At 38.4% G+C, this 24340-nt stretch overlaps 1 protein-coding gene across 1 annotated transcript in view; it reads left to right on the top strand.

Moving 5' to 3' along the window:
* The window catches only part of PDZD8 (PDZ domain containing 8), a 64204-nt gene that overhangs the window by 13805 nt on the left and 26059 nt on the right, over nt 1-24340 (top strand). The window contains exons 2-3 of the mRNA XM_019642910.1: nt 7255-7380; nt 17336-17438. Coding sequence (XP_019498455.1) covers nt 7255-7380; nt 17336-17438 — 229 coding nt within the window. The remainder of the gene's footprint in view (nt 1-7254; nt 7381-17335; nt 17439-24340) is intronic.

The following is a 24340-nucleotide window of genomic DNA, read 5'->3' as shown; positions in this document are numbered from 1 at the left end:
AAAAAAAAAAAAAAAGACATGAGATTTATCAGACATGGTCAAAAGAACTACTTTGGTTCACTGAGCAACTCATCTCATTTGATACTTTATCTCCGGTGCACAGGGTATCGGTTAACATTGACTCACCTTTGAGTCACCAGGTATTGAGTTCTGTTATGAGGGACCTGCAGCCTCTATTATCCCTCTTTTGTTCAGCATATGTGTATAAAACCACTTCACAAAATTGTGAAGCATTATAGATATTGATTATTCTAGGAATTACTCTGCAGAATTAGGAATTTGGATAAAAGAGAACATTTCTTATTTAGGTTGAGGGTATATGGAAGAGCGGGTGGGGATTTTTTGTAACAGTATTTGTTATCTTTGTTCTTATTAGTTTTATAATTATTCTGGAGTATATTTTTTTCCTTGGAGTACATAAATTAAAATAATTTTCTCAAGTATGGACTTTGTCAGCATAATGCACACCAAGGAATTCCATAAATAGAACAATTCTCCATGGGTTTCCATAAGTTAATTTCTTAATATATTCAATTTAATATAAGTCTTGGTTATAAAGCTTAGTGACACAGAAATAGAAAAGTGATACCTAGGGTAGGGAGGCATAACCACTTATTGTTCATTTGTTTCCTTGCACTTGCAAGTTGATATCCTCACAAAGAACACAATTTTTTTAAAAATCAACTGGTGACTGAAATCATGGCCATGTCTGAAGTCCCAGGAAGACAAACAGCTATGACCTTGAACATCATACATGGTGAATGCTGAGTCCTGAAATGATTCCTTGTGGAGGGGAAGGCATTTGCTGTGTAACATGTCTCTAGGAGACCAACCTTAAAATAGATAAATAGAAAGTGAGATACGAAGTATTTCTAGAGCACCTCACTGTGCCAAGTGCTTTTTGTGAATTTGCTCATCTAATCCTTACAATAACCCTATAAGAGAGGTGCTAATTACTACCTTACTTTTACAGATGAAGAAACTGGAGCTGTCAGAGTTGAAGGAGCTTGCCCAAGGTCTCAAAGCTAGTGTTAGCACCAAAAATCAAAACCAAGCACTGACTCTAAAACTTGTGTGCTTAACGCTGTTTTCAACTGCCTTGTCAGAAAAAAGCTGAGGAGTGAAGAACGCTAAATCCTTTTCATTATTTCATGTAATCCTTATAACTGCACTGTGAGGTAGATACAATTATTATCTTCCTTTTGCGTATGAGGAAACAGAGGCTGAAGGTCAGAGTTTGCTAAAGATCATATTGCTGAGAAGTGGCAGCACTGGATTCCAAGCCCAGCTGTCTGGCTCCAGAGTCTGCTCTTAACCGCTGTTCTGTCTGCCTGCCTATCATGTATGTTTCTTTCCCACAGGTAACTCACAATTTAGTTGGTGTGGGGAGAGATAGAGACAGACATGTAAACAGGGTGATTAGTGGCATAATAAAAGTGTGTATAAAGTGCTTTTAGAACACAGAGGAGGAAGCAGTTACCAGATGGTAGAGGAGCGGAGACAGGTACAGAGTTCCCTCCTGAGGCTTTGAAATAGAACTTGAATAGTGAAAAGAATAATATAACAATAATTTGTTATTGTTAACAAATTAACAATAAAGATCAGAGTGGTTAGCAGGTAGTCTCTTAGGAGAAATTATATGGCAGTACTAACTTCAGTAAGCAGGGAGGAGTTTAGTGCATGCGTTGTCTTTTTAATGTAATACCAATTGTTTAAGTCAAATTGAAAATTTGAAATTTAGGTTCATGGTTTACCCATACGTATAGAAAATTAAGAGTATTTTGAGCCACTTGTACTTGGTTTCCTTTCTAGCTTATATCTTGTTTTGTATTATTGTGCCATGCTTTGCATAATAATGTGCACCATAAAATTATGGCTAATTGAGGTTTTGTAATGATCTTCGAATGTAGCAGGGGTAGCTTAGTATTTAAAGGGATACCAGTGTACCTCTGAAGAACAATAAATGAAGAAACGTTCTGAAAATCCTCACGCCTGATTTATCTAGCTGAGAAATTCGGTTTGGGAGAATTTGGAGCACAGCTATGTTAGTTCCTAATGTGAGAGAGCCTAGACTGGCAGACTAAAAGACAAAAGCCACACAGAACACCCAGTTGTCAGTTTATAGCCGCTTGTTCTACTTTCTTCCTTACGCAGGGCATATGTTTGTATCCCTGAGCCTGACATAAGCCTTTAGTGTCTGAGTGTCTAACTTTGGCCTCTGTTCCCAAGTAAACATAGTTGTTGGAGGGATGAAATGACGCTTGAGCTGACTGTGAAAGGACAGTTTCGCTTTAGGTACAGGGAGATGGGATGCAGGTACAGTGTGGGCAGAAGAAATAGCAAAGGAACAGAACCAGGACATGGTGTGATCTCTTTGGAGATTCCGTGCGGAAGCCAGTTTGATCAAAGCCGAGCAGAGAGAGGAAGAAAACCAGGATCTGTGTGCCCTTTCCATGCCGGGAACTCTCCTGGGGGCTTCACATCTGTGGGTCTCTAAATCTTTGTACTAACCCTGTGAGGTAGCTTCTAGTAAAACATTGAGTTTAAAAGATACTCTTTTTAAGAAGAGGGAACCTAATTTCAGAAATCACAACATGCTAACTGATCAGTGAAAACCTGAACCAGGCGATGGGGAATAGAACAGTAGAGACATTTTAGCAATCTGCTGGAGGGAAATGCAGGGGGGGGTGGGGGGTGGGGGGACTGATTGGTTGTGACAAGGGGAGGGTTGCAAAACGTAACTTCAGGTTTCTAAGTGCCTATGAAATTGGTGGTGCCAGTAAGAGAAAACAGGAGAGGAGGAACAAGTTTGAAGAAAAGGTGTTTAATTTACTTGTAAGCATCAATACATGGAACTTAGAGAAAGCAGTGAGAGCAAACAATGTTGCTAAGGAAAGTGTAGAAGAGAAAGCAAAACAGGAAGTGAGAACCCAGGCTGTCTTAGTGTACAGAACAAACCTCTTCCAATTTGTCATTGTGGAAAATTTCAAACTACTCAGAAGTTAAGAGAATAGTTCAGTGAACCCCCGTTATCTGTAGTCAAATAATCACCTGGATCTCCTCACACTCCGCTCCTCTTATAATTTTGAAACAAATCTCTAGGAGTTGGGACTATAATCTATATTTGTATGATTCTGAATTTTGTGTGTTTTTCCCAATACCTTCCCTCCTTGACAAAGCCTCATCCAACCTCTGCCTGAATATTTCTAGAGACAGAAGGCATGCAATGCACTGAGATAGCTGTGTCCATATTTTGACTGGCCCTCATTGTTGGAAAGTTTTCCCTTTTATTGAGCTGAAAACTAGCAGATTTATTACTTTGGCAAGGACACACCAGCCCATGCTAAAGTCAAGAGTAGATTTAGACCTCAGAATATTTTTATATTGGGCTTGTAGTAAAACCGTTTTTCTCTAAAGATCATAGGGTTTGCAAACATTTTTTTCTGCTGCCATGTGATGGAGTTGTCACCAGCTGGCATTCAGGGTGCTTTTATAAGAGCAGCCTTGAAAAAACATCTTAGCACAAAAACATATTTTAGACGTTAAAAAAGATTCTGTCAGATTCACATGAGTCAAGAAAGCTTAGCTTCTCTTGTAGGTGTAAATTTTAATTACATATGTTTTAAATGTTACCAAAGTAATCCACATTTTTAAACTAAATGTTTTTTTCTTTTAAACTTTTACTGAAGTATATAATTCACCACTTAAAAAATGCACTAATCACAAAAATTCAGTTCAGTGAATTTTTACAAAGTGAATAGAACAGCACTCAGCACAAACAATAGAATGTTACCAGCAACCAGGAAGTCCCTGGAATGTCACCCAGTCCCCACCTAGCCACTGCTCTGCCTCAGTAACCACTGTCCTGACTTTTACCACCATTGCTTTCTTAGTTGTTGTGGGGTTTTGCCTGTTTTTGAACTTGATATAAATTGAGTCATACTGTGTACACTCACTGTTTTTTAGCTTCTTTGGCTTAATAATATGTGAGATTAGTCCATGTTACTGTATATAGGTGTAGTTATGTTTGCTGTGGAGTATTCCACTGTGTGAATGTACCTCAGTTTATCCCTTCTGTTGTTGATGGACAGTTGGATTCGTGCCTTTATGAATATTCTTATACACATCTTTTGGTGAACATTTTGCACATTGCTATTGAATGTATCTAGGAGTAGGATTGTTGGGTTATTGGTTACACATTTATTCAAGTTTAGTAGGTATTGATGTACAGTTTTCAAAGGAGTTGTAATAGTCTACATTTATAATAGTTTTACATTTGGTATTGTATGTATTGTCCTCTTCAACATTTGATATTGTCTGTCTTTTCATTTTAGTTAATGTACATAATTTAAAAATCAAATTTAAAAAATTAAATATAGTGGAAGGACTTAAAATGAAAATCAGCAGTTACTTCTAAACCCTCTACTTTCCTTCCCTAAGTCACACTTTTCAGAAGCAACAATTTGTAACTATAATATCTCTGTTTTTAACAACTTTTGAGAGGCAGTAATTAGGAATGCAGATTTTGAAGCCAACCTGCCATTCTTATCTTGGCTCCCCTACTTACTAACAGTGTAGCCTTGAGCAAGTTATTTAACCTCTGTGTGTCTCAGTTTCTTCATCTACAACATGGGGATTAATTAGAGTACCCATCGCATAGAATTGTTGTGAGAATTATGATGTTGCTTTTCTATTGTGCAACAATGTCATACAGCTATTCTTGTTGCAACAACTTTACACATTGTCTATTGATGGACTTCCTACTAAGACAGATAAGGACTTAGATAAGTCATACCCTTTCTCACCTTCCCTCTGCCTTTTCCCATTCTAGCTATATCACTCTTTTCAATTCATTCATTGAACTGCATCCTTACTTATGTATAATTGATAACAGAGTTCAATCTTGCTTGATTGGTCTTTGTAGTGACATAATTATAATATCTGTATAATTTTCTTATTGCAGAGCTGCCTAATATGCAGATTTGTTTCTCTATATTTCAGTTTCAAAATTTGTGTGCCATTCAAAGCAGTATGTCCCTAAAGTCAAGTTTGAATTTTTTTGTTCTCTTAACTAATTAATTGCCTTAACTAAATTTTCAAGATTTAATTGGAAAATTAACCTCTTCTTCTTATTCCTTCTGCCTATCCTATTTATTCCCCTTATTGCCTGGAGATCTCCTTCCTGGAATTTTCATCACCTGCTCCAAACTGGGCTTGTGACACACTTGTCATCCTGGTTTAGGACATCATTGCTTTCGTGACTTGGAGCCACTGTTTTCTGGATCAGTTTCTTCTTTTTTGCGTTATGCCCTCATTTTGCTGGCACGTATCTTGTAACTTTTTAATAAAGGATGCAATCTCCAGCAGGCTCTTTGTTCTCTCTGAACCTGTTTCCTTATCTGTTTGAAATGAGGAAATGATTTGTAACTATGCCTCACCATGTTACCATAAGGTCAAGCACAATAATATATGTGAAACCATGAGTGTCCTTGTCCGGTTCCTTCAGACCGGGTTTAGAGCATGTGTTCCAGCAGAAAACGGGGGTAATCAAATCAGCTTCAGGGACTAGAGACCAGGCTCCGGACTTTCATTTGAGTTTTGTTGTGGACTGAATTGTGTCCCCCAGAATTCATATGTTGAAGCCCTAACCCTTAATGTAACTGTACTTGAGCTAGGGGCTTTAAGGAGGCAATTGAGGTTAAATGAGGTCATAAGCCCTAACCCATTAGGACTGGTGTCCTTATGAGAAGAGGAAAGACACCAGGAGTATGTGTGCAGAGAAAAAAAACCACGAGAGGATACAGCAAGAAGGTGACTGTCTAGAAACCAGCTCTTTTGGCACCTTGATCTTTGGCCTTTCAGCCTCCTGAACTGGGAGAAAAATCAGTTTCTGTTCTTTAAGCCATCCAGTAATATAGGTTCCAATTTTGGCTTCAGTGTATGTAGTGTGTGTGAGACTTGTAAGACTGTTTCCTTATGTACAGTGTGCTACGCCTAGTTTGGGGGTTGTTGTAAGGATTAAGTGAATAAATAGTCTCCCCCCTTCTGTGGGGATAAGTACCAGGACCCCCAGCAGATGCCTGAAACTGCAGATACTACCGAACCCCATATACACGTATGCTATGTTTTTTCCTATACATACATACCTATGATAAAGTTTAAAGCCTTTTCCATCTTAATTAAGCACTTACCGTGCGCGGTGGCCATAACTTGCAGTTTGAGATATGACAGCAAGACTACTACAAACTTCTTTTTTCTTCTTCACAATTTCATTGATAGAAGATTTGTTCTTACCAAAGATCTTAGCAACCTCAACATACGATTTTTTCCCTTTCTTTATTATGTCGAGAACTTTCACCTTTTCATTTAAAGGAAGCACTTTATGGCTTCTCTTTGGTATATTCAAATTGCCAGCATCACTACTCTCTCTCTTTGGGGCCATTGTTAAGTAAAATAAAGGTTACTTGGACACAAGCACTTCAGTACCTCCACAGCTGATCTGATAACCATAACAGTATTTCTCTCTATCAATATCTTTCAGTATAAACTGTAGGAGGCTATTCATATTTTCTAAATGTTTATTTCATTTTTAATGTTGGACTTTTACAAATCAGCTCAACAAATACTTGAGTCCTGAGTGTGTGAGGATGGGGTACAGACAGTTGTGAAACGAGGTCACATTTGAGATTTCAAGGCATAAACACACAGCAGTATAAATAACTGCACAGTAAAACAGAGGGAAAGCAATGCTGTGGTCTGTTGTGGTCTAGGACCGAAAGCTGACCCTTCTTGTGGGAGGTGTTTAGGGCTTGGATAGGCTTGGAGGAGTAGAGAAACCTCCAGTTGGTACTGTAAAAGAACAGGACTAGTCGCTATCCATCATATTGTTTCCATGGAACGGCACATTCTGGATTTTGATCTTGTCCTGGAGGAACTCTTCCCAACTGGTCCAGAAAGAACCTCTCTCCTGCCCCACCCACATTTCAGGGCCTACTGGTGATCTCTAGATTTTCTTTTTCTTTGTTCTAAGTGTCCTGCCTTGTCATTTAGAGCATGCCAAAAAACCAGGCGGTGTGGGTGCCCAGAGAAAGCACCTTGCTGCCAGTTATGGGGGAGTGTGGCAAGCATGGGTTTTGTCGGGCATGTGCAGCATTAGGTGTTTTGTGTTGTTTTCCTACAGGTGGGCTTTGTTACTGTGTTTTAAACTGTGTTGTTTATTATTCAGAAATTTAGACTTCCCTTTACTTTTGTCAGGTTTAAGCCGTTTTTTCCATTCCAAACCTTGCAAGGATTTGAAGAAGAAGAGGAGGAGCATATCCATATACAACAGTGGGCACTTACTGAAGGTCGCCTTAAAGTTACTCTGTTAGAATGTAGCAGGTACGTTCTGCGTTTTGTCATTACTGTGTCAGGGGAAAGAAAGAAAATGCTGGGAAGATGTACTTAAGCAGTATTTGTGTTTATTCCCCCTTTGTGTTAATTTATTTTGTATTATCTGTAAACTCTTAAATCATAAATTTCATATGATGGCAATTTTCAGCTTGCAAAAAATATAAAGCATATTTTAGAAAGCATTCTACTGGGGGGGAGGGTCATTTTTCTGTGATTCCCAGTTTTTGATGCATGATGCCCTGTTGGCATATTTCTCACTCACTACCTATTGGAGAGCTGTTCATAGCATAACAGTTTTGAGAATTGTTTGTGATAATTGGAAATACCCAGGATGTTGCAAAACCAGACTTGGAAACCCCTATGATTCTTAAAATTGTAGAGCTGGAAGGGAACCTCCGAAATTATCTTGCCCGGACTCCTTATTTTACTTTACCAGCCCCATAGTCTAGGCTGTGTTCATCTCTTTCTTGAACTACGCACTGCACTGGCCTCCTTATGTCAATGGAAGAACATCCAAACTTGTAGAGAATTTTTATAAGTTTATTTGAGCCAAACTAACAACATGCCAGAAAGCAAGATCTCAGATGTGCTGGAGAATGACAGTTTTGCAGTGTCTTATACATTTGGAATTAAGGAGGGACTGTAAGGAAGACACATGAAGGTGGGAGAAAGCAAGGCGCAGGATAGTTATCAGGACCGGGTGCTCCCTTGAGGGTGGTTACGCCTCCAAGAGGTCTAAAAAAAGAGGATTCCTCTGCGTTTCAAAGGTGTGTTAACCTGATACACAAGAACAATGGACAGGGCTTGCTTAAGGCAAAGATAATCTATTTATAAGCCTGGGGCCTGCCTGCCCGCTGACCTGCCCAGTTAGGGATGTCTGATCAGATCACCCTGTGAGGTTAAATTGGTAACATTTTTCACCGAGCTCCTTTTTTTGTCCACACTTAACTCCTAACACTCATTACTAATACAACAGTCAGAATGAGCTCTTTAAAATGCAAATCTAGTTGTCACTCTTTAACATTTAATGGCTTCTTCATTACTCTTGGAATATAGACCCAAATCCTTGCCATTGCCCATGTGCCCCTCTTACCTCTCTAGCGTCTGTCTCTGCCTAGCCCCTCAGTCACAGTGCTTCAGCCATATAGGTCTTCCTAAGGGAAGGTGTTAGCAAACTCTTTCTCTAAATGACCCGATTAGAAATAGTTTAGGTTTTATGATTCACATGGCTTCTGTTGCAACTACTCAACTCTGCGTAGGTAGGCAACAGGTAAACAAATGGACGTGGCATGGCCGTGTGCCCATAACTTTATTTATATGCATTTCATAATTTTCGTGTGTCATGAAATATTCTTTTTTTCCCCAACCATTTAAAAATGTGAAAACCACTGATAGCTCACAGACCATACAAAAACTAGCAGGGGGCTGGATTTGGCCTGTGGACAACCATAGTTCACCATCCCCGGCTGTAGACATTTTAAAGCACCAACCTCCTTGTGTGGGCTCCCCACTGTTTTGCAGGCTGAAGGCTCTACCCCATTTTCTGCTCCTTGAAACCAGCCTTTGTGTTTACCGCCAAAGCTACCTCCTTAAGTGTGTCTCCTCATCATTCCAAGTACAAGTATACTGTCCTTACACCACATCTCTAAGACGTTTGTAGCACTTATTTGGTATTTAACACTTCTATTTTTATTTCCAACTTGAAAACAAGTGCTTAAGTACAGAGGTTATATTTTTGTACCTAATATATTTGTGTCCTTGCTAATAATTAGGTTAATTTTGAGTATATTAATAATATAAGTATTGTTTTAAGTCTTGGAGTGACTCATTGTGCCCCATTAGATCAGAAAATCTGAAAAGGAATTCATTTATTAAAGAAAGACTAAATACACTGTAAATTTTGTAAAATGAACTTCAGTGTACAGTAAAATAACATACAATAAAAACTTAGCTCTACACAAGTCTGAATTTGAAGTCACTAAGCTAATATGCCACGGAAAGCATGAGCATTAAATATATAATTATAATTTGGTTTTGTCATATTAACATTTAGAAGCATATTTTTCCAGTGGCCTGTGTCAAAGTAAATTTTGAACTGATGCTTTTTTTTTTTCTTTCAGTAAATGTCGTATAGATCCATAGGCTTCAGAACCATTCTATTGGATTACCTTTCCCAGAATAACCATAGCAACTTCTAATCATTTGAAGGACAGTTTTTCACAAAATTTCTTGACTCTTCTGTTATTAATTCCTGTCTAGCTACTCATCCACCCATTCCCCAAACTTGCAAAGATAGCCTTGAAGGAGATTTATTTATTTATTTATTTTATTTGTTCATTCGTTTGTCCACCCACCCATCCATCCACCCATCCATCCATCCATCCATCCATCCATCCATCCATCCATCCAATTTACCTGTTGTGAAGTTTTGAGAGTGAATTTTGCCAACGAGGAAAAAATTGTATTCATAAAAAAACTGTTTATTGAAAATAATGGAGTTCTTGTACAACTGGAAGCTTTATGCTTCAGGAGCCAACATGAAGTGGAAATAATTGAGTGAAATAATTGAAGTAAAAATTATTTTTGAGTTAGGAAGTGCTGTCTTTACATCCTAGTTATATTTTCTTTTTTTTTTTTTTTAAAGATTTTTTTCGGGGAATTGGGGAATTCAGCGTTGGGGAATTGGGGGAAGGGGAACAGACAAGTTGCTGTCCTTTTGTTCTTCAGTCTAGTTGTGGAGGACGTTGCTTCACTGGCCCAAGTTGGCACCATCATTGCGCTCTTCCCGGGTGAGGCAGATCAGTCGCCGGCTTCTGGACAGTTGCTCACGCTGGCTGCTGGCCGCTCATGCTGGCTGCTGGCTACACACGGTAGCCCATGGCAACCCACTGCAGCAGGGGCTGCAGCCTACGGCATCGCCGGCGACTCACGGCAACCCAGCTCCAGGTTGAGCTATTGTTCAGCATCTTAGCTGTAGAGGGCAGTGTCACTGGCCCTCATATGTGGGATCCATCCGAACCGGGGCCCTCTGGCATCCCAAGCCAGCTCTTAACCAACGCTCCACTCAGCCGGCCCCCTAGTTATATTTTCTTAGGCAAGTTACACATCCTTAAAATGGGCAAGGGTGTCACCTTGTTGGTAATTGTGATCAGAGACAGGTAAATAAACCACAGTGCCTCCCACATAGTAAACTGTCAGTAGGTGTAGCCTCTATTATGCGTTAATATAATCATTGTAGTGTTTATCAAGAAGATAACGGGGCCAGCCGAGTGGCTCAGTTGGTTAAGAGCTCGCTCAAGAGTTTGAGCTCTGAGCAACAGCGGTTCGAGTCCAGCCCGAGCTGAGCAGCCGCTGAGTTGCCAACAGGTAGCAGGATGGCTCAGCTAAAAAAAAAAAAAAAAGAAGAAGATAACAGGGCCGGCCAATTGGCGCGTTGGTTAAGAGCTGGCTTGGGACACCAGCTCTGAGCAGTAGGGCCCCTGTTTGGATCCCACATTACAGTCAGTGACACTGCCCTCTACAGCTAAGATGGCAAACAACAGCTCGACCTGGAGCTGGTTGCCAGCGAAGGCATAGGCTGCAGCCTCTTCTGCAGTGGGCTGCCATAAGCTACCGTGAGTGGCTGGCAGCCAGCGTGAGCGACTGGCAGCAGGCGTGAGCTACCAAGAGCCGCCTTGAGCGGCGGTCCAGAGGCCAGCGACCAATCTGCCTCATTCGGGCAGAATGCAATGATAATACCAACATGGGCCAGTGAAGCGACGGCCTCCACAACTAGACTGAAGAACAAAAGGACAGCAACTTGTCTGTTCCCCAATAAAAAAAAAATAAAAAATAAAAAAAAGAAGAGGAAAACTAATCTTTAAACAAACCTTTTTTGCATATTTGGTTGTGACAGCTTGAACTTGAATTTTATCAAAAGGGCCTCACACTGTAAAGGGAGGTTCTTTTCTAATGATCTGAAATAGAGTTTTGAAATTCCCAATTAAAAACTTAAGGATGGAAACACAATTTTGTTTATAAAAATTGTTTCTACCACTTTGCTTGTGTCAAATTTTTTAAAAACAGTCATTCTGAACAGTTGCATTTTTTTTGCGTTGACTAAAGTTGATTTCTTAAGTGACAGATGAACTCAATTGCCGTATTTGTAGTACTGCTATTAGAAGACTAATTATTGCACGTTAGTGTTACAGTCATATTGTTAAGATTTTTATTTTTGACTTATAATTTATAGTCTAAAAGGATTTGAAGTTTCTGTCTTATAGTCTATCTTAAAGTACATTTGAAGGATAGTCTTAAAGGATTTTTCAAAGAAAACATATGCCCATGTGCAGTTACATAGAATATAAGTTAGATTAAAAACAACCATATAGAGAAGAGATCAAGTTTCTGGCAGCAAAGGGAGCTTAATGGGTTACTTAGCTCTCATTTTCTGATAAACTTGAGGGGAGAGAAATCCTGGCACCAGATTCTAGGAGAGGTTTGTCATATCTTTATGTGAAAGACATTGGGATGAAGTAATGGATGCATTTTCTTCCCTTTGGCTGGTTTTATCAACCAGTTGTATTTTAAACAGCAAAATAAGATTATAGTCAGTGAAGGCAAAGCCTTGAAGTTTTGATGTGTGAAGAGTTTTGTACTCTGAAGCCTGTCCTAATTATAGATAGATTCTAATTAAGGTCAGTTCTTCACTGAGTCAGTCACACTTACGAGTACACTGTTTTAAAGGCTGTGTTTTCTCAGCAGCTTTTAGAATGTTGTTTTGTTTTACTGGATTCCAAAAATACATTGTTTAAAATTTTCTTTAATGTTAACACAAATACAGAGAATCACAGCAGTTGACATTCTTCTGCTCTATTCCCAAGAGTCCTTCCTGCCTTATTCCCCAGTTATCTATTATCAGCACAGACTCAGGGATTTTTATATTTTTCAGTATAACTCTTTACTTTTATTAATTATTTTGTGCCTCAGTTGTCCCTGATGTGGTCACTAGGAACCTCTTCAAATTGACTTTGTATTCTTGTGACATCACCCTCCTCCCCCTTTTTTTGAGGTCTTTATTACATTCTGGTTTAGCAAGCTGTTTCAGGTTCATTTTTCATTTTCTCTGCCACACTCCTAGAATCAGCTATTTTACCAAAGAGCAGGGTTCCTTTTAGCAGAGAATGATATTACAAATCAAGATCTGGGTGTTGGGTATGTTCATTGCTACCTCATGTATTACTTCATATGTTCATAGGCCCCTTCAGTGGAGAAAGTGTGAAATACATATATGTATAGACATTCATACATACATGCATACATACACATGTACACATACATGATTTAGAAATCATGCGTTCACCCGATACTTCCAATTCTAGTTCGTCCTTATAGGGTTGTTCCTTGCTTTGGTTCTGTCCTCGTTCATATTGTTTAAAAAAATTTTTTTTAACTTTTTTTTATTGGGGGACAGTGTGTTTTTCCATGACCCAACAGCTCCAAGTCAAGTCGTTGTCCTCAATCCAGTTGTGGCGGGTGCAGCTCACTGGCCCATGTGGGAATCGAACTGGCAACCTTGGTGTTAAGAGCCTGTGCTCTAAGCACCTGAGCTAACTGGCTGCCCCTCTTTTATATTTTTATGTCCCTTGAACCCTGGCTTCAGTAACATCAGCAGTTTTACTCATTTGCTCAATCCTATAATACATCTCAAATAGTTTCAGAATTGCTTTGTCCATACAAATACAGAAAACATACTTACTAAAAGGGATTCAGGATTTATTTGCAGTTCTCCCCTACACCACCCAAGATTGAGGGTGTATGGTCAAGTACTGCACAGTTACATGCTGCATAATGACATTTCGGTCAGCAACACATCACTTATATGATCGTGGTCCCAGAAGGTTATAATGGAGCTCAATTTCCTATAAGAAATGGAAGGATATGTGGTTCAGGAGGAAAAATTTTTTTCTCTCTCATGGGAGCAGTACCTGTTTCATCACAGAGGAGCCTGTCCCCCCAGCACTACATATTCTGAGGGCATTACAGCCCCCCCAGGTCTAGCCTGATGGTTTTCAGAAAACATTGCTATAAATTCTTTGTTGAGGACCTAAGATCCTGTACCAGGACACAGGTCCACAACAGCTACAGCCTTAGCAGGTATTAAGTGCCAATGCCACTTCGGTAAAAGCTTTGTGTGGTGGTGTGGAGCCAGCCTGTCCAGGGACCCCAGCAACATGCTGTAAGTTTTGTAGCCTAGGAGCACTAGGCTGTACCGTATAGCCCAGGTATGTGGTAGGCTCTCCCATCTAGGTTTGTATAAGCACACTCTATGATGTTCATGCAACGATGAAATTGCTTCACTATGCCTTTCTTAGAACATATCCCTGTTGTTAAGTGACGCATGACTGCATTTGTAAATTAGACTAACTTTTCCCCTTCAGAGTGATTATGTTATTCATTTGAAGTATAGCTGGGTTTACTTGTTTCAGTTTGCTTTCAGTTTCAGTGTACCCCCAACTCCTGCCTTTCCATCCTTGATTCTTATTTTTTATGTATAGAGCATGAACATGCTTCCAAAAGCCAAAACTACAAAAATATATACACACAGTTCTTACTCAGCATGGCACGGTGTTAACCCAAACCTTGCATATCAGAACCGTGCAAAGTGGGGACATAATTCTGATATGTAGGTAACACAAAGCGAGGACTGCCATTCGGAATCTTCTGTACGTTTACTGATTTTTTTGGTCTAGTTTTGTCAATTATATAATAAAGCGTGGTGCTCAAATCTTCAGCCACGACTCTGAATTTATCTCTTTTTTGTAGTTTGGTTATTAGGTGCATATTTCTTCTTGATATATTGACCCTTTTATCAGACTTTTTTTGGAATTCACCTGTCCTGGGTCTATATAGGTTGCCTTTTCCTCCCCCACATTCTCTTCCTAAGGTTATTGTGTTGGAAAATAATATTTGTTTCTTTTGTATTTAAATACCTTCATTGCTATTTCACATAGCAAAATGTAGCTGTTTTAATTCTTCTGATGTCTGAATTGTAAAAAGAATTGAAGAAAATTAAGTAGAACCCCAACTGACATAAAACTAAAGCAAAATGCCAAACTCCAAGATGTTTTAAATGTGACGTTGGCATGCTATATACTTATATACAATACCGTCAACAAAAGCAAACTGTGAAATGAACTGTGGTCAGAAAATAAGAATTCAAAAGAGTCTTTAAAATAGTCTTTGAATTTTTCCTCTCTTTGTACTATTATGCCATAACTGTCAGTCAGTGCTTCTAATGTATTTTATTTGCAGGTAGGATTCATGATTTTGTCCAAAAGATAACTGCCTCTTTTTCTTTTTCTGTCAAAATCTCTTGAACTCATTCATCACAATTTATGTAGTCCATACTCTTCACTAGCTGTGTTATCTTGGGCAAAGTATCCAACCTCTCTGTGCCACAATTTTCTAATCTGTAAATTAGGGTAAAAATATTGTCTATCTGGTAGAGTAATCATGAAAATCGAGTGGAATAGTACATGTAAAAGCTCTTAAAACTGTCCTTCAGTCAATGTCAGCTTCTACCACCACTGCTACCAGTTCTTCCGCCACTGCCACTATCCGTAGTGAAGGCATTTTGTCTAAGTACGACAGAAGATTGTCAAGTCAAATGCCTTTGCTCTAGAAACTTAAAATGTAATTAGGACTAACAGACAAAACAAGTAAGCTGACTACATAGGCTGTCTCATTTGAATTGAGGTTTAAATAATAAATACTATAGAAATTTAGTGCAAGGAAAAACTATTTTGGAATTGAAGCCACTGTGGAACACTTCATGGATAAGAGGTATATCCATTTTATGTACCCATTCATCAGTGGTGGGACATACAGGTTGCTCCCGTGTTTTGGCTCTTATGAATAATGCTGCTGTGAACATTTATGCCAAGTTTTTGTGTGCTCTATATCTAGGAGTGGAATTTCTGGGTCTTATGTTAACTCTATCTTAACTTTTTAAGGAACTGCCAAGCTATTTTTCAAAGTGGCTGCACCATTTTACATTCCCTTCAGCAATTAGGAGCGTTCCAGTTTCTCGACATCTTCACCGATCCTTGTTATTGTCTCTTTATTATTTATCTAGCGAGTGTGAAGTGCTATCTTATCATGGTTTTGATTTGCTTTTCCCTGATGTCTAGTGATGTTGAGCATATTTTCATATGCTTATTGGCTGTTTGTATATCTTCTTTGGAGAAATGTCTGTTCATATCCTTTATCTGTTTTGAAATTGGGCTATACTAGATAGACCCTTATGAGATACATGATTTGCAAATATTTCTTTCATTCTGTGGATTGTCTTTTTGCTTACTTGGTGGTGTCCTTTGAAGCACAGAATTTTAATTTCAGTAAGTCTCATTTATCTATTTTTTCTTTTGGTACTTGCACTTTTGGTGTCCTATCTTAAACCATTGCCTAATTTAGAGTCACAAAGATTTGCTTTTATATTTTTTCTCTTACATTTAGGTCTGTGACTCATTTTAATGAGTTAATTTTTGTTAAATTTTGCATTATTTTTTTTAAAAACATAAAAATGGTGTTATGAACAATATAGAATAACATGATTTCAAGGGAGGATTCCAAGAATTATGCTTTCTTGATCCTTAATCAAAGGATTACTATCTGTTGGGACTGGGTGCACGAGCTGGTGCATAGCTTTCTCTGCGAGGTAGGAAAGGCCCTTAGGTAGTTTGCTCTTTTGAACAGATGGTGGCAGCAAAGCTTTGATAAATGAAAATTCTTATTTTTCTAAACTTACCATTTTATAATTGCGAATCTTCTTAATGTTTTTGGCAATAGGTTGTTAAGCACTGTTTAAATTTCCTTTTAGATTAAAAATTATTTAAATTTAGGGATTTTTTTTTGTCATGACTTTATTCATGGTTTTCCATGTATGAAAGCCAGTTTGTGAAGTATGGACATGATTTGCTTGAGGTCTCCAACTGTATGTTTTCTATCCACTTTCTTTCATTATCTCACTCCTATCCCCATGATCTTCATGTAGAGAAAAAGCAACAGAGTATTAGTCGAGATGTTGATTAATGCTAAAGCTATTCTCAAGCTTACTCCTAAAACATATTGGCAGACTTATGTTCGGATTTAGAAGATATAAGAGAACTTGGACATGTGGATAACATTTTTTTCCTTCAGTAATAAAAAGTGCTTTATATCATGTCAAGATTGGACCTGAGATTTCCTTTTTAGATCTGAATATTAAGCCGTAACATTAAGTGGTGCAATTATTCCTTGACAGCCGTTTTCAAGATAATAGAAATAAACATTTATTAAGCACTTACTGTTTGCTAGCCACTATGCTAAATGCTTTGCATGTATTATTGTCTTCTTTTACTCTCACTTCAGCTGTAAGAGATTAAGTACTATTTTTGCCCTGAATTTTTCAGAGAAAGAAATGGGCTTAGAGAAATTAAAAATTTGCCTCAGGTCACATTCGTAGATGGAGAAGTGTGTGTGTATGTGTGTGTGTTCATAAGCAACTATTTTGTTAAAAAATGTTGTGCTATTTTATATCGGTTTAACCTTTATAGAGATGGTATTGTACTATATCTAGTTGCATCATTCTACAATGTGTTTTTTAAATTTAACAGTCTGATTTTAATGATTTTTAGCCCTTATTACTATGTGTAGATTACCTGGTCAGTTTGCTTACCTAGTGAATACATACTACTTTCTATTTGTTTGATTTAGCTGCTTGTCCTGGAATTTCACCTAATCTTAGCTTTACTTCACTTTTCCACTAGAGGGTGTACCAAGTGTTTGATTTAATATTTTTTCTTGTACCAAGATTATTATAGTAATGGACTAGTTTATTAGTTCTTGGTGTAATGATCAGAAAGAAGAATTTTAATGCATGTGACTTGTATAATAGCCTCCTTGTTTTATTTTTATACTGCAGGTTACTTATTTTTGGATCCTATGACAGAGAGGCAAATGTTCATTGCACACTTGAGCTGAGCAGTAGTGTTTGGGAAGAAAAACAAAGGAGCTCCATCAAGACGGTAAAATTGATTTGCATAGTTTTATATCTGTATAAAATTTGTATTCTATAAGCATGCTTTTATTAATATTTCTAGAGTTATTTTTGGTCTTGTGCAAATAATTTGTCTTGTTACAGTACACAGTATGAGCAATAAAATGAATCACATAAAAGTATAGTATTCTGATCACTTGCTTGTGTAAGAAACCAAGTTGGACTACTTTAAAATTGTTTCACAGTTATGGAATTAGAAGGAAATTGAAACACCTCAGAAAGCATGTAAATTTACCATTCATTTATTCAACAAGTATTTTATGAGCACTTACTTTGTACTAGGAACTGTGTTAGATGTTGGGGAAACAGTTCAAGAAAGAAAAAAGCCTGTTTTTGTGGTGCTGACATGGGGTGGAGGTTTGGTGTGAGGGTTAGAAGAACAGGGAGGTGACTACACGTTATAGAATGGAGGTAGAACATAGCAATACATGAGTAAACCAAAGAAGTGAGCAAAGTAATTCCCGGAGATTGACAAGGACTGTGAACAAAGTAAGGTTATGACAAAGGGGCAATGAGTTATAGGGAAAGGGAAAGCCTCTAAGGAGATGACTCTGGAGCAGGATACCCAGCTCAGTTCGAATTTCAGATAAACAGTGAATAATTTTTTGGTAGAAGCATATCTCCTATTTTTATTCGCTAAATCTCATGCTGGAGATGAGGCTTGAATTATGAAGAGGAGCAAGTCATATGGAGAGTTGAGGGGAGTGAGGGCCTGGAAGGCATTCAAGCTAGGGGGACGGAAGGTGTGGCTGAGGACCAGAAAGAAGGCTGGTTTAGCGAGAGCGTGATATGTGAGATAAAGAGTCACGCTGGATCATATAGGGCATGGAGTTGGAGTTTTACTGTTCGTGGTGTGAGAGTTTTAAGACGAGGAGGGACGTGATTGATCTTCTGAACATTTTGTAAAAAAAAAATGTCTGCCTATAAAAAGAGAGGGTTGTAGGAGGATGGAGGGTAAACCTAAAGAGAGAGCAGTTAGGAGGCATTCAGGGGAGGTGTTGGTTACTTCTCCTACGAGGTAGCCTAGGAGATGGAAAGAGAGACTGGATTTGGGCTATGCTTTTGGTGTGTGAAGGACTTAGAGTTCTCGTTTCTTTTTTGATACCTCTCAAAGCAGACTGTCACCTAAGCTGCAAGACTTTGAAAAAAATGTAAAGGCTTTTAAAAATATTTTAAGTGCTATAATTAAAAATAAACAAAACAGTGCTTTACTCTCAACATGTTTTAGTTGGGCTTGTTGGGTTCTGTGGGTTCTTAAAAGAATAAAAATTGGCACTAGTTATTAGTTAATGTGTTTCCAGAGTTGAGTTGGTGTTTTCTGAATATTCTGCATAGCAGTTTTAATATAGCAATTATATGCTTCTTGGAATGTGCATAAATCTAATAGTGTATTGAAGATTTAGAACAATTTATCCAAATGTTGTCTACAGAATTTCTTTCTTTATTAAGCCCATGAAGTTTCACATTGGAAATAGAATCTCAGAACTTAATGTGTGAAATAGAGAAAAAAAAAGTCTATGCCCTAAAGGAACCCACAACCTTTTTTTTCCTTTTAAAAAAATTTATTTCATTTACTAAGCATATACTGAAATATTATGGGTCTTGTAATAATAAAATTCCAAGAGTGCTTCTTGGAAACCCCCAAACCTGTCTGGGTTACTTCTAGTCTTTTTATTTATTTATTTATTTAAAAGATTTTACTGGGGAATTGGGGAGGGGAACACTGCTGGGGAATTGGAACAGACAAGTTGCTCTTGTTTTGTTCTTCAGTCTAGTTGTGGAGGATGTTGCTTCACTGGCCCAAGTTGGCATCATCATTGCGCTCTTCCTGGGCGAGGCAGATCAGTCGCCGGCTTCTGGACAGCCACTTACTGTGGCTGCTGGCCACTCACGCTGGCTGCTGGCTACACACGGTAGCCCATGGCAACCCACTGCCACAGGGGCTGCAGCCTACGCCGTCGCTGGCGACTCACGGCAGCCCAGCTCCAGGTTGAGCTGTTGTTCAGCATCTTAGCTGTAGAGGGCAGTGTCACTGGCCCTCATATGTGGGATCCGAACCGGGGCCCTCTGGCCTCCCAAGCCAGTTCTTAACTAACGCACCACTCGGCCGGCCCACTTCTAGTCTTTTTAAAGATAAAATCTATTTAACACGTTAGTAGGTTTTTTGTATGAATAAATTATAGTTGTATTCTTTAAAGGTGTATTTAACAACGTAGATATTTAGCTGTTTCTATCACATTTAGCTTTTGGTGGCAGTATAACCAATTGTATGATTATTATTTGTAGCCAATATTTAGGAAAACTATTTCTCTATTATATCTTCATTACACTGGTGAATAGGTGCTTTGAACTATACTTACCTAGCTGTTTTATAGTAGTAGTAATGTGCTTTTTGGTATTTCTAGAATAGTCTATTATTCTTTGTAGCGTTTTTTAAAATAGTCACAACTCTTTTTTTGTTCGTTTGTTTTTATTTGTATTTTTTTTTCTTGTCTTAGAATTCTTAACTTTTTAAATAGGCCCATAAGCATATCACCATGCTTTTGAAGAACATGACTTTTAATGGTTATGTGATATTTTTATAGATGTTCCTTTGACTTTTAAATTGTTTTCAGTGTCTTTATATAACAAGTGTTGTGAACATCCTTATATAAAAATAGAGCAATGTGAAATTCTTTTGGAATAAATAGAGTAATTTTGATTGGGGTGGGAAGGGAGGGAGAAGTAAAGAGGAAAGGGAGGATGGGTTGACCCGTAGAGTTTGAATTTATGAAAGCAGTTGGGAGCTATTGAAGATTTTGAGCATGGGAATGACATGGTCAAAATAGTGGTTTTTAGGAAAGCCCTCCCCCCTTTTTGGTGGTGGTTCATGCCTTAGCTTTCTTTTAAGTTACATCTCATCCAATTTAGAGCAATTCCTCAGAGAAATAGAATAACCAGCTTTACAGTTTGTTCTGAAATGTATAAGTACATGAGAAAGCATTATTGTTTTGTCTGGTATGAAATAATCATAACTCGCCATTGCTGTTGGCATTTTCAGTTTCCTTTATTACATGAGATTAGACAGCTTTAATATTTTATAGCAAAGGTTAGTAAGACTTTAATCTTGAGTCATAATTTTAGATCTTAGCATATGTCATAAGTAGTTTTGGAGAAATAATTCTAGGTTACTAATTACATCTGGTGTCAAAAATGTCAGCAGCAGTTAAGTGTCGCCAGGAATTAAATTACATATGTCTGAATTTAATAACTTTAGGGTGGAGAATTAGAGTGTTCTTCAAGAATACATAAAACGTTGCGGAATAGGACTTGAAAATTTGGAATATATTGTAAATTTGGATAGAAAAAAAGTGCATCATTAGAAATAAATATGGGGCCGGCCGAGTGGCGCAATGGTTAAGAACTCGCTTGGGATGCCAGAGGGCCCCGGTTTGGATCCCACATATGAGGGCCAGTGACACTGCCCTCCGCAGCTAAGATGCTGAACAACAGCTCAACCTGGAGCTGGGCTGCCGTGGGTCGCCGGCGACGGCGTGGGCTGCAGCCCCTGTGGCAGTGGGTTGCCATGGGCTACCGTCTGCGGCCAGCAGCCAGCGTGAGCGGCCAGCAGCCGCAGTGAGCGGCCGTCCAGAAGCCAGCGACTGATCTGCCTCGCCCGGGAAGAGCGCAATGATGGTGCCAACTTGGGCCAGTGAAGTAACGTCCTCCACAACTAGACTGAAGAACAAAACGACAGCAACTTGTCTGTTCCCCTTCCCCCAATTCCCCAGCACTGTTCCCATCCCCGCAATTCCCCAATAAAAATCTTTAAAAAAAAAAAGAAAGAAATAAATATGCTAAAGTATTTGATGAATTTAGAGGCTATCTTTGTAATTTATTTATTTATTTATAAATACAATCTTCAGGTTTAAATTTTTTTTTAGATGTTGAAATTTATTTAGTTAGTCACTAATTTCAATGAATGTGCAAGATGAAAGAAACTTAATTCCTTCCATATTTTAAACGTGCCTTTGAGTTTTTAAAGTATTATATAATATACCTTATGCTATTAATAGGGGAAGAGCAATAATAGATGGAAAGCTTTGGATTTATAGCAACTGCACAAATGTTGGGGGTAGAGATGGTACAGTTTTACAGTACTTGCAGCAAGTATTAGCAAAATCTCATGAATGTGGCTTAAACTAAAAAGAGACTTATTTGTCTTGTGTGAAAAGCCCTTGGTTAGTATGGCAGTTCAACAATCAAGGAGCCTGGCTTTTATTGCTTCTATCATCCTTACTATGGAGTTCTGTCCTCATGGTTGCTAGATGTCTAGGGCACCCGTAAGTATCCACCTTTCAAGAAAAAGGGTAAGGTCTAAAGCATGCCTAAGGCCCATGTCAGCCAGGCTTGATCCTTTTTAAATGCTTTCCTGGAAGCTTCTCCCAGGGATTTCCACTTATATCTCATTGGCCAGAACGGAGTCCCATGGACCCCCCTAGCAGCAGGAAGAATGGGGAATCGCCCCAGTTTTCAGCCTCTGTAGAAGTAGAAGGTGAGGGAAAAGCATCACAAATGCTTTTTAGGTGTCCAGTCCACAGTCTTGCCACAAGAAAAAAATTTAAATCTACCTGATGACTTTTTACTTTTAAGGGAATTTTTCTTAAATTGGGATATTAGGGAATAATTGACAAGAATAATTTAACAAATAACCTGCATAAACCTACATCTATCTTATTAGAAATCCAAGGTAAGTTTGGAGCAAAATGACACAGGTCAGTGCCCTACCTGTTATCTCACTTGTGAAATAAAAGAGCTCATGGGATGAATGAGGTACTTTGTGATGATGTTTGTTCTTTAAAAAGAATAAATAAGGAGAGATTTCTCATGAGAATCAAATAACATGTGACAGCTGAGGTACAAATAAATTAGATTTTATGCTTAAACAAAAATTACAGGATCATCTTGCAAGAGATCACAAAGTCAATACTAAAAATACATTCACCTGCACCAAAAGAGACAAGCCAGTTGATTCCAGTCCATTGTAATATGCAACTTTGGTGATGATAGTTTGCTTCCCTTTTACTAATGAACAGATTTAAGGAATTTTCAGATTTTAAAAAAGTTTCAGGCCATGATATTTCAGTAGGAAACTATAAAAACAACTATGTATCTACAATTTATAGTGCTTATCAAATAAAATTAGCAAAATTCATCGGTCATAGTAAACATATTAAAGCACACATAATCATTATTGTGTGCATGGTAAAGCAAACAGATCACATAAATGTCACATGAATACACACAGTTCTAAAGAGAGAGATCCTGAGTGTCACTCTCCCAGAACTGGCGTTCTCTCACCATTGGCCACCCACTTGCTTCACCCTTAGTTCCGGACATAAAATAGGTCACGAGTAAAAGTTCTCTTCTCTTAACTTCTGTCTGTCAGTTGCAGCTATCCTGCCTGTGCTCTCCATGCCATCTCTTTTATCATTTACCCACACTATCACTTCATCCTTCAAACAGATTTTTTTACTCTTTGGACAACTGGAATGCTTGATCTATTTGGGGAGAGAGAAGGCACTATAAAAACAAGCTGTGCAGCTCTGAACCTGGGAGTTCTGGGGTCGAGGAAGGGGAGATGGGGCCAGTCGGCACCCAGCTGTTCTGTCTAACTCTTTCCCTTGTTCTCCACGATCAGTAAAAGGATGAATGGAGTTTTAATTTTAAAAAACAAGCGTTTTAATGTACATTTTTCTGATGCTGAGCCTACTCCCTCTCCTTCTAGCACTTGGACACTTGATAGCAATTGTCCTTCGTAAGAGACCAAGTCTTTCCTTCTATAATTAAAGATTGAAGTTTAAAAAACTAAGTAACTATGAAGGCTGTACATTGGCATAAATATGTCACTATCAGAGAGGAAGGAAGAGTATGAATTTCTTCCTGTTTTGAAATGGAGAAGGAATTAGAAAGAAGTATTTTGGGTCCCTTGAATATACACAGTAGATGGGCAGAAGAGAGATACTGGAACAGTAGTCACGTGTTCAGTATGAATAGCAGCAGAAACACTTCGTGCCTCGTGTAGCCCACTGTGGAGGAGCCCAAGGGAACTGCGGTGAAAAGCATAGGAGATGTCATGATGTTTCAGATCTGCCAAAAAGTAAGAAGTAATACATCCCTGACTATCATTCAGTTACTGTAATAATCGGGGAGAATCCATAAATGATAATGGGGACTTTTAATCAGAATGAGTATACTCCTTTCAGAGTGTTAAATGGTTATCAGTTAGCAACTTGCGGTTGGCAACTGCGATAAGAAGGACTTTAGATAGGATCAAGCTGTGCCTCAAATTATGAAGTCAGAAGAATTCTCCTCCTAGATTCTCGACTACATCTTTCTGTTTGATTTGAGTGGCATTCTTTTTCTCCACTGCTGCTTCCCTATCAAAACTTCGGTATTTGTTAGACACACCCTTATTAATTAAAGAGACATGTGAGGAGATGATGCCTACTTTCTAAGAACTACTATCAGTGTCTGAAAAGAGACATGGGAACCAAATATGTAACATGTACTACTTCAGAGTCAATGGAACTTTTTTCTGATACAGAAATAGCCAAGTTTTCTATCTATAAGATCTATACTTGTTCCATCAAATCCCACTACCTCTAACAAGAACTGGACTGTGAATGGTATTCTAATAATTAGGAGATAGTTTGGGAATGGTGAGTGTGGAAGCATTTCAGAGCAGAGGCAAGGATAACCCTGAAAATGGGGAGCTGGGATTTTAATGGAAGGGCCTTCATTATAAGATTAGCTATGTTCAGTTGCCCGAGATTAAACCTGATTTAGAGGCAATCTGCCTTACAGAGCCTAGTGAGTCTCCCTTTACTC

Source organism: Hipposideros armiger, unplaced genomic scaffold (genome assembly GCF_001890085.2).
Source record: "Hipposideros armiger isolate ML-2016 unplaced genomic scaffold, ASM189008v1 scaffold_74, whole genome shotgun sequence".
NCBI lineage: Eukaryota > Metazoa > Chordata > Mammalia > Chiroptera > Hipposideridae > Hipposideros > Hipposideros armiger.
Note: the sequence above shows the minus strand (reverse complement) of the source record. Positions and strands in the feature narration are given on the sequence as shown.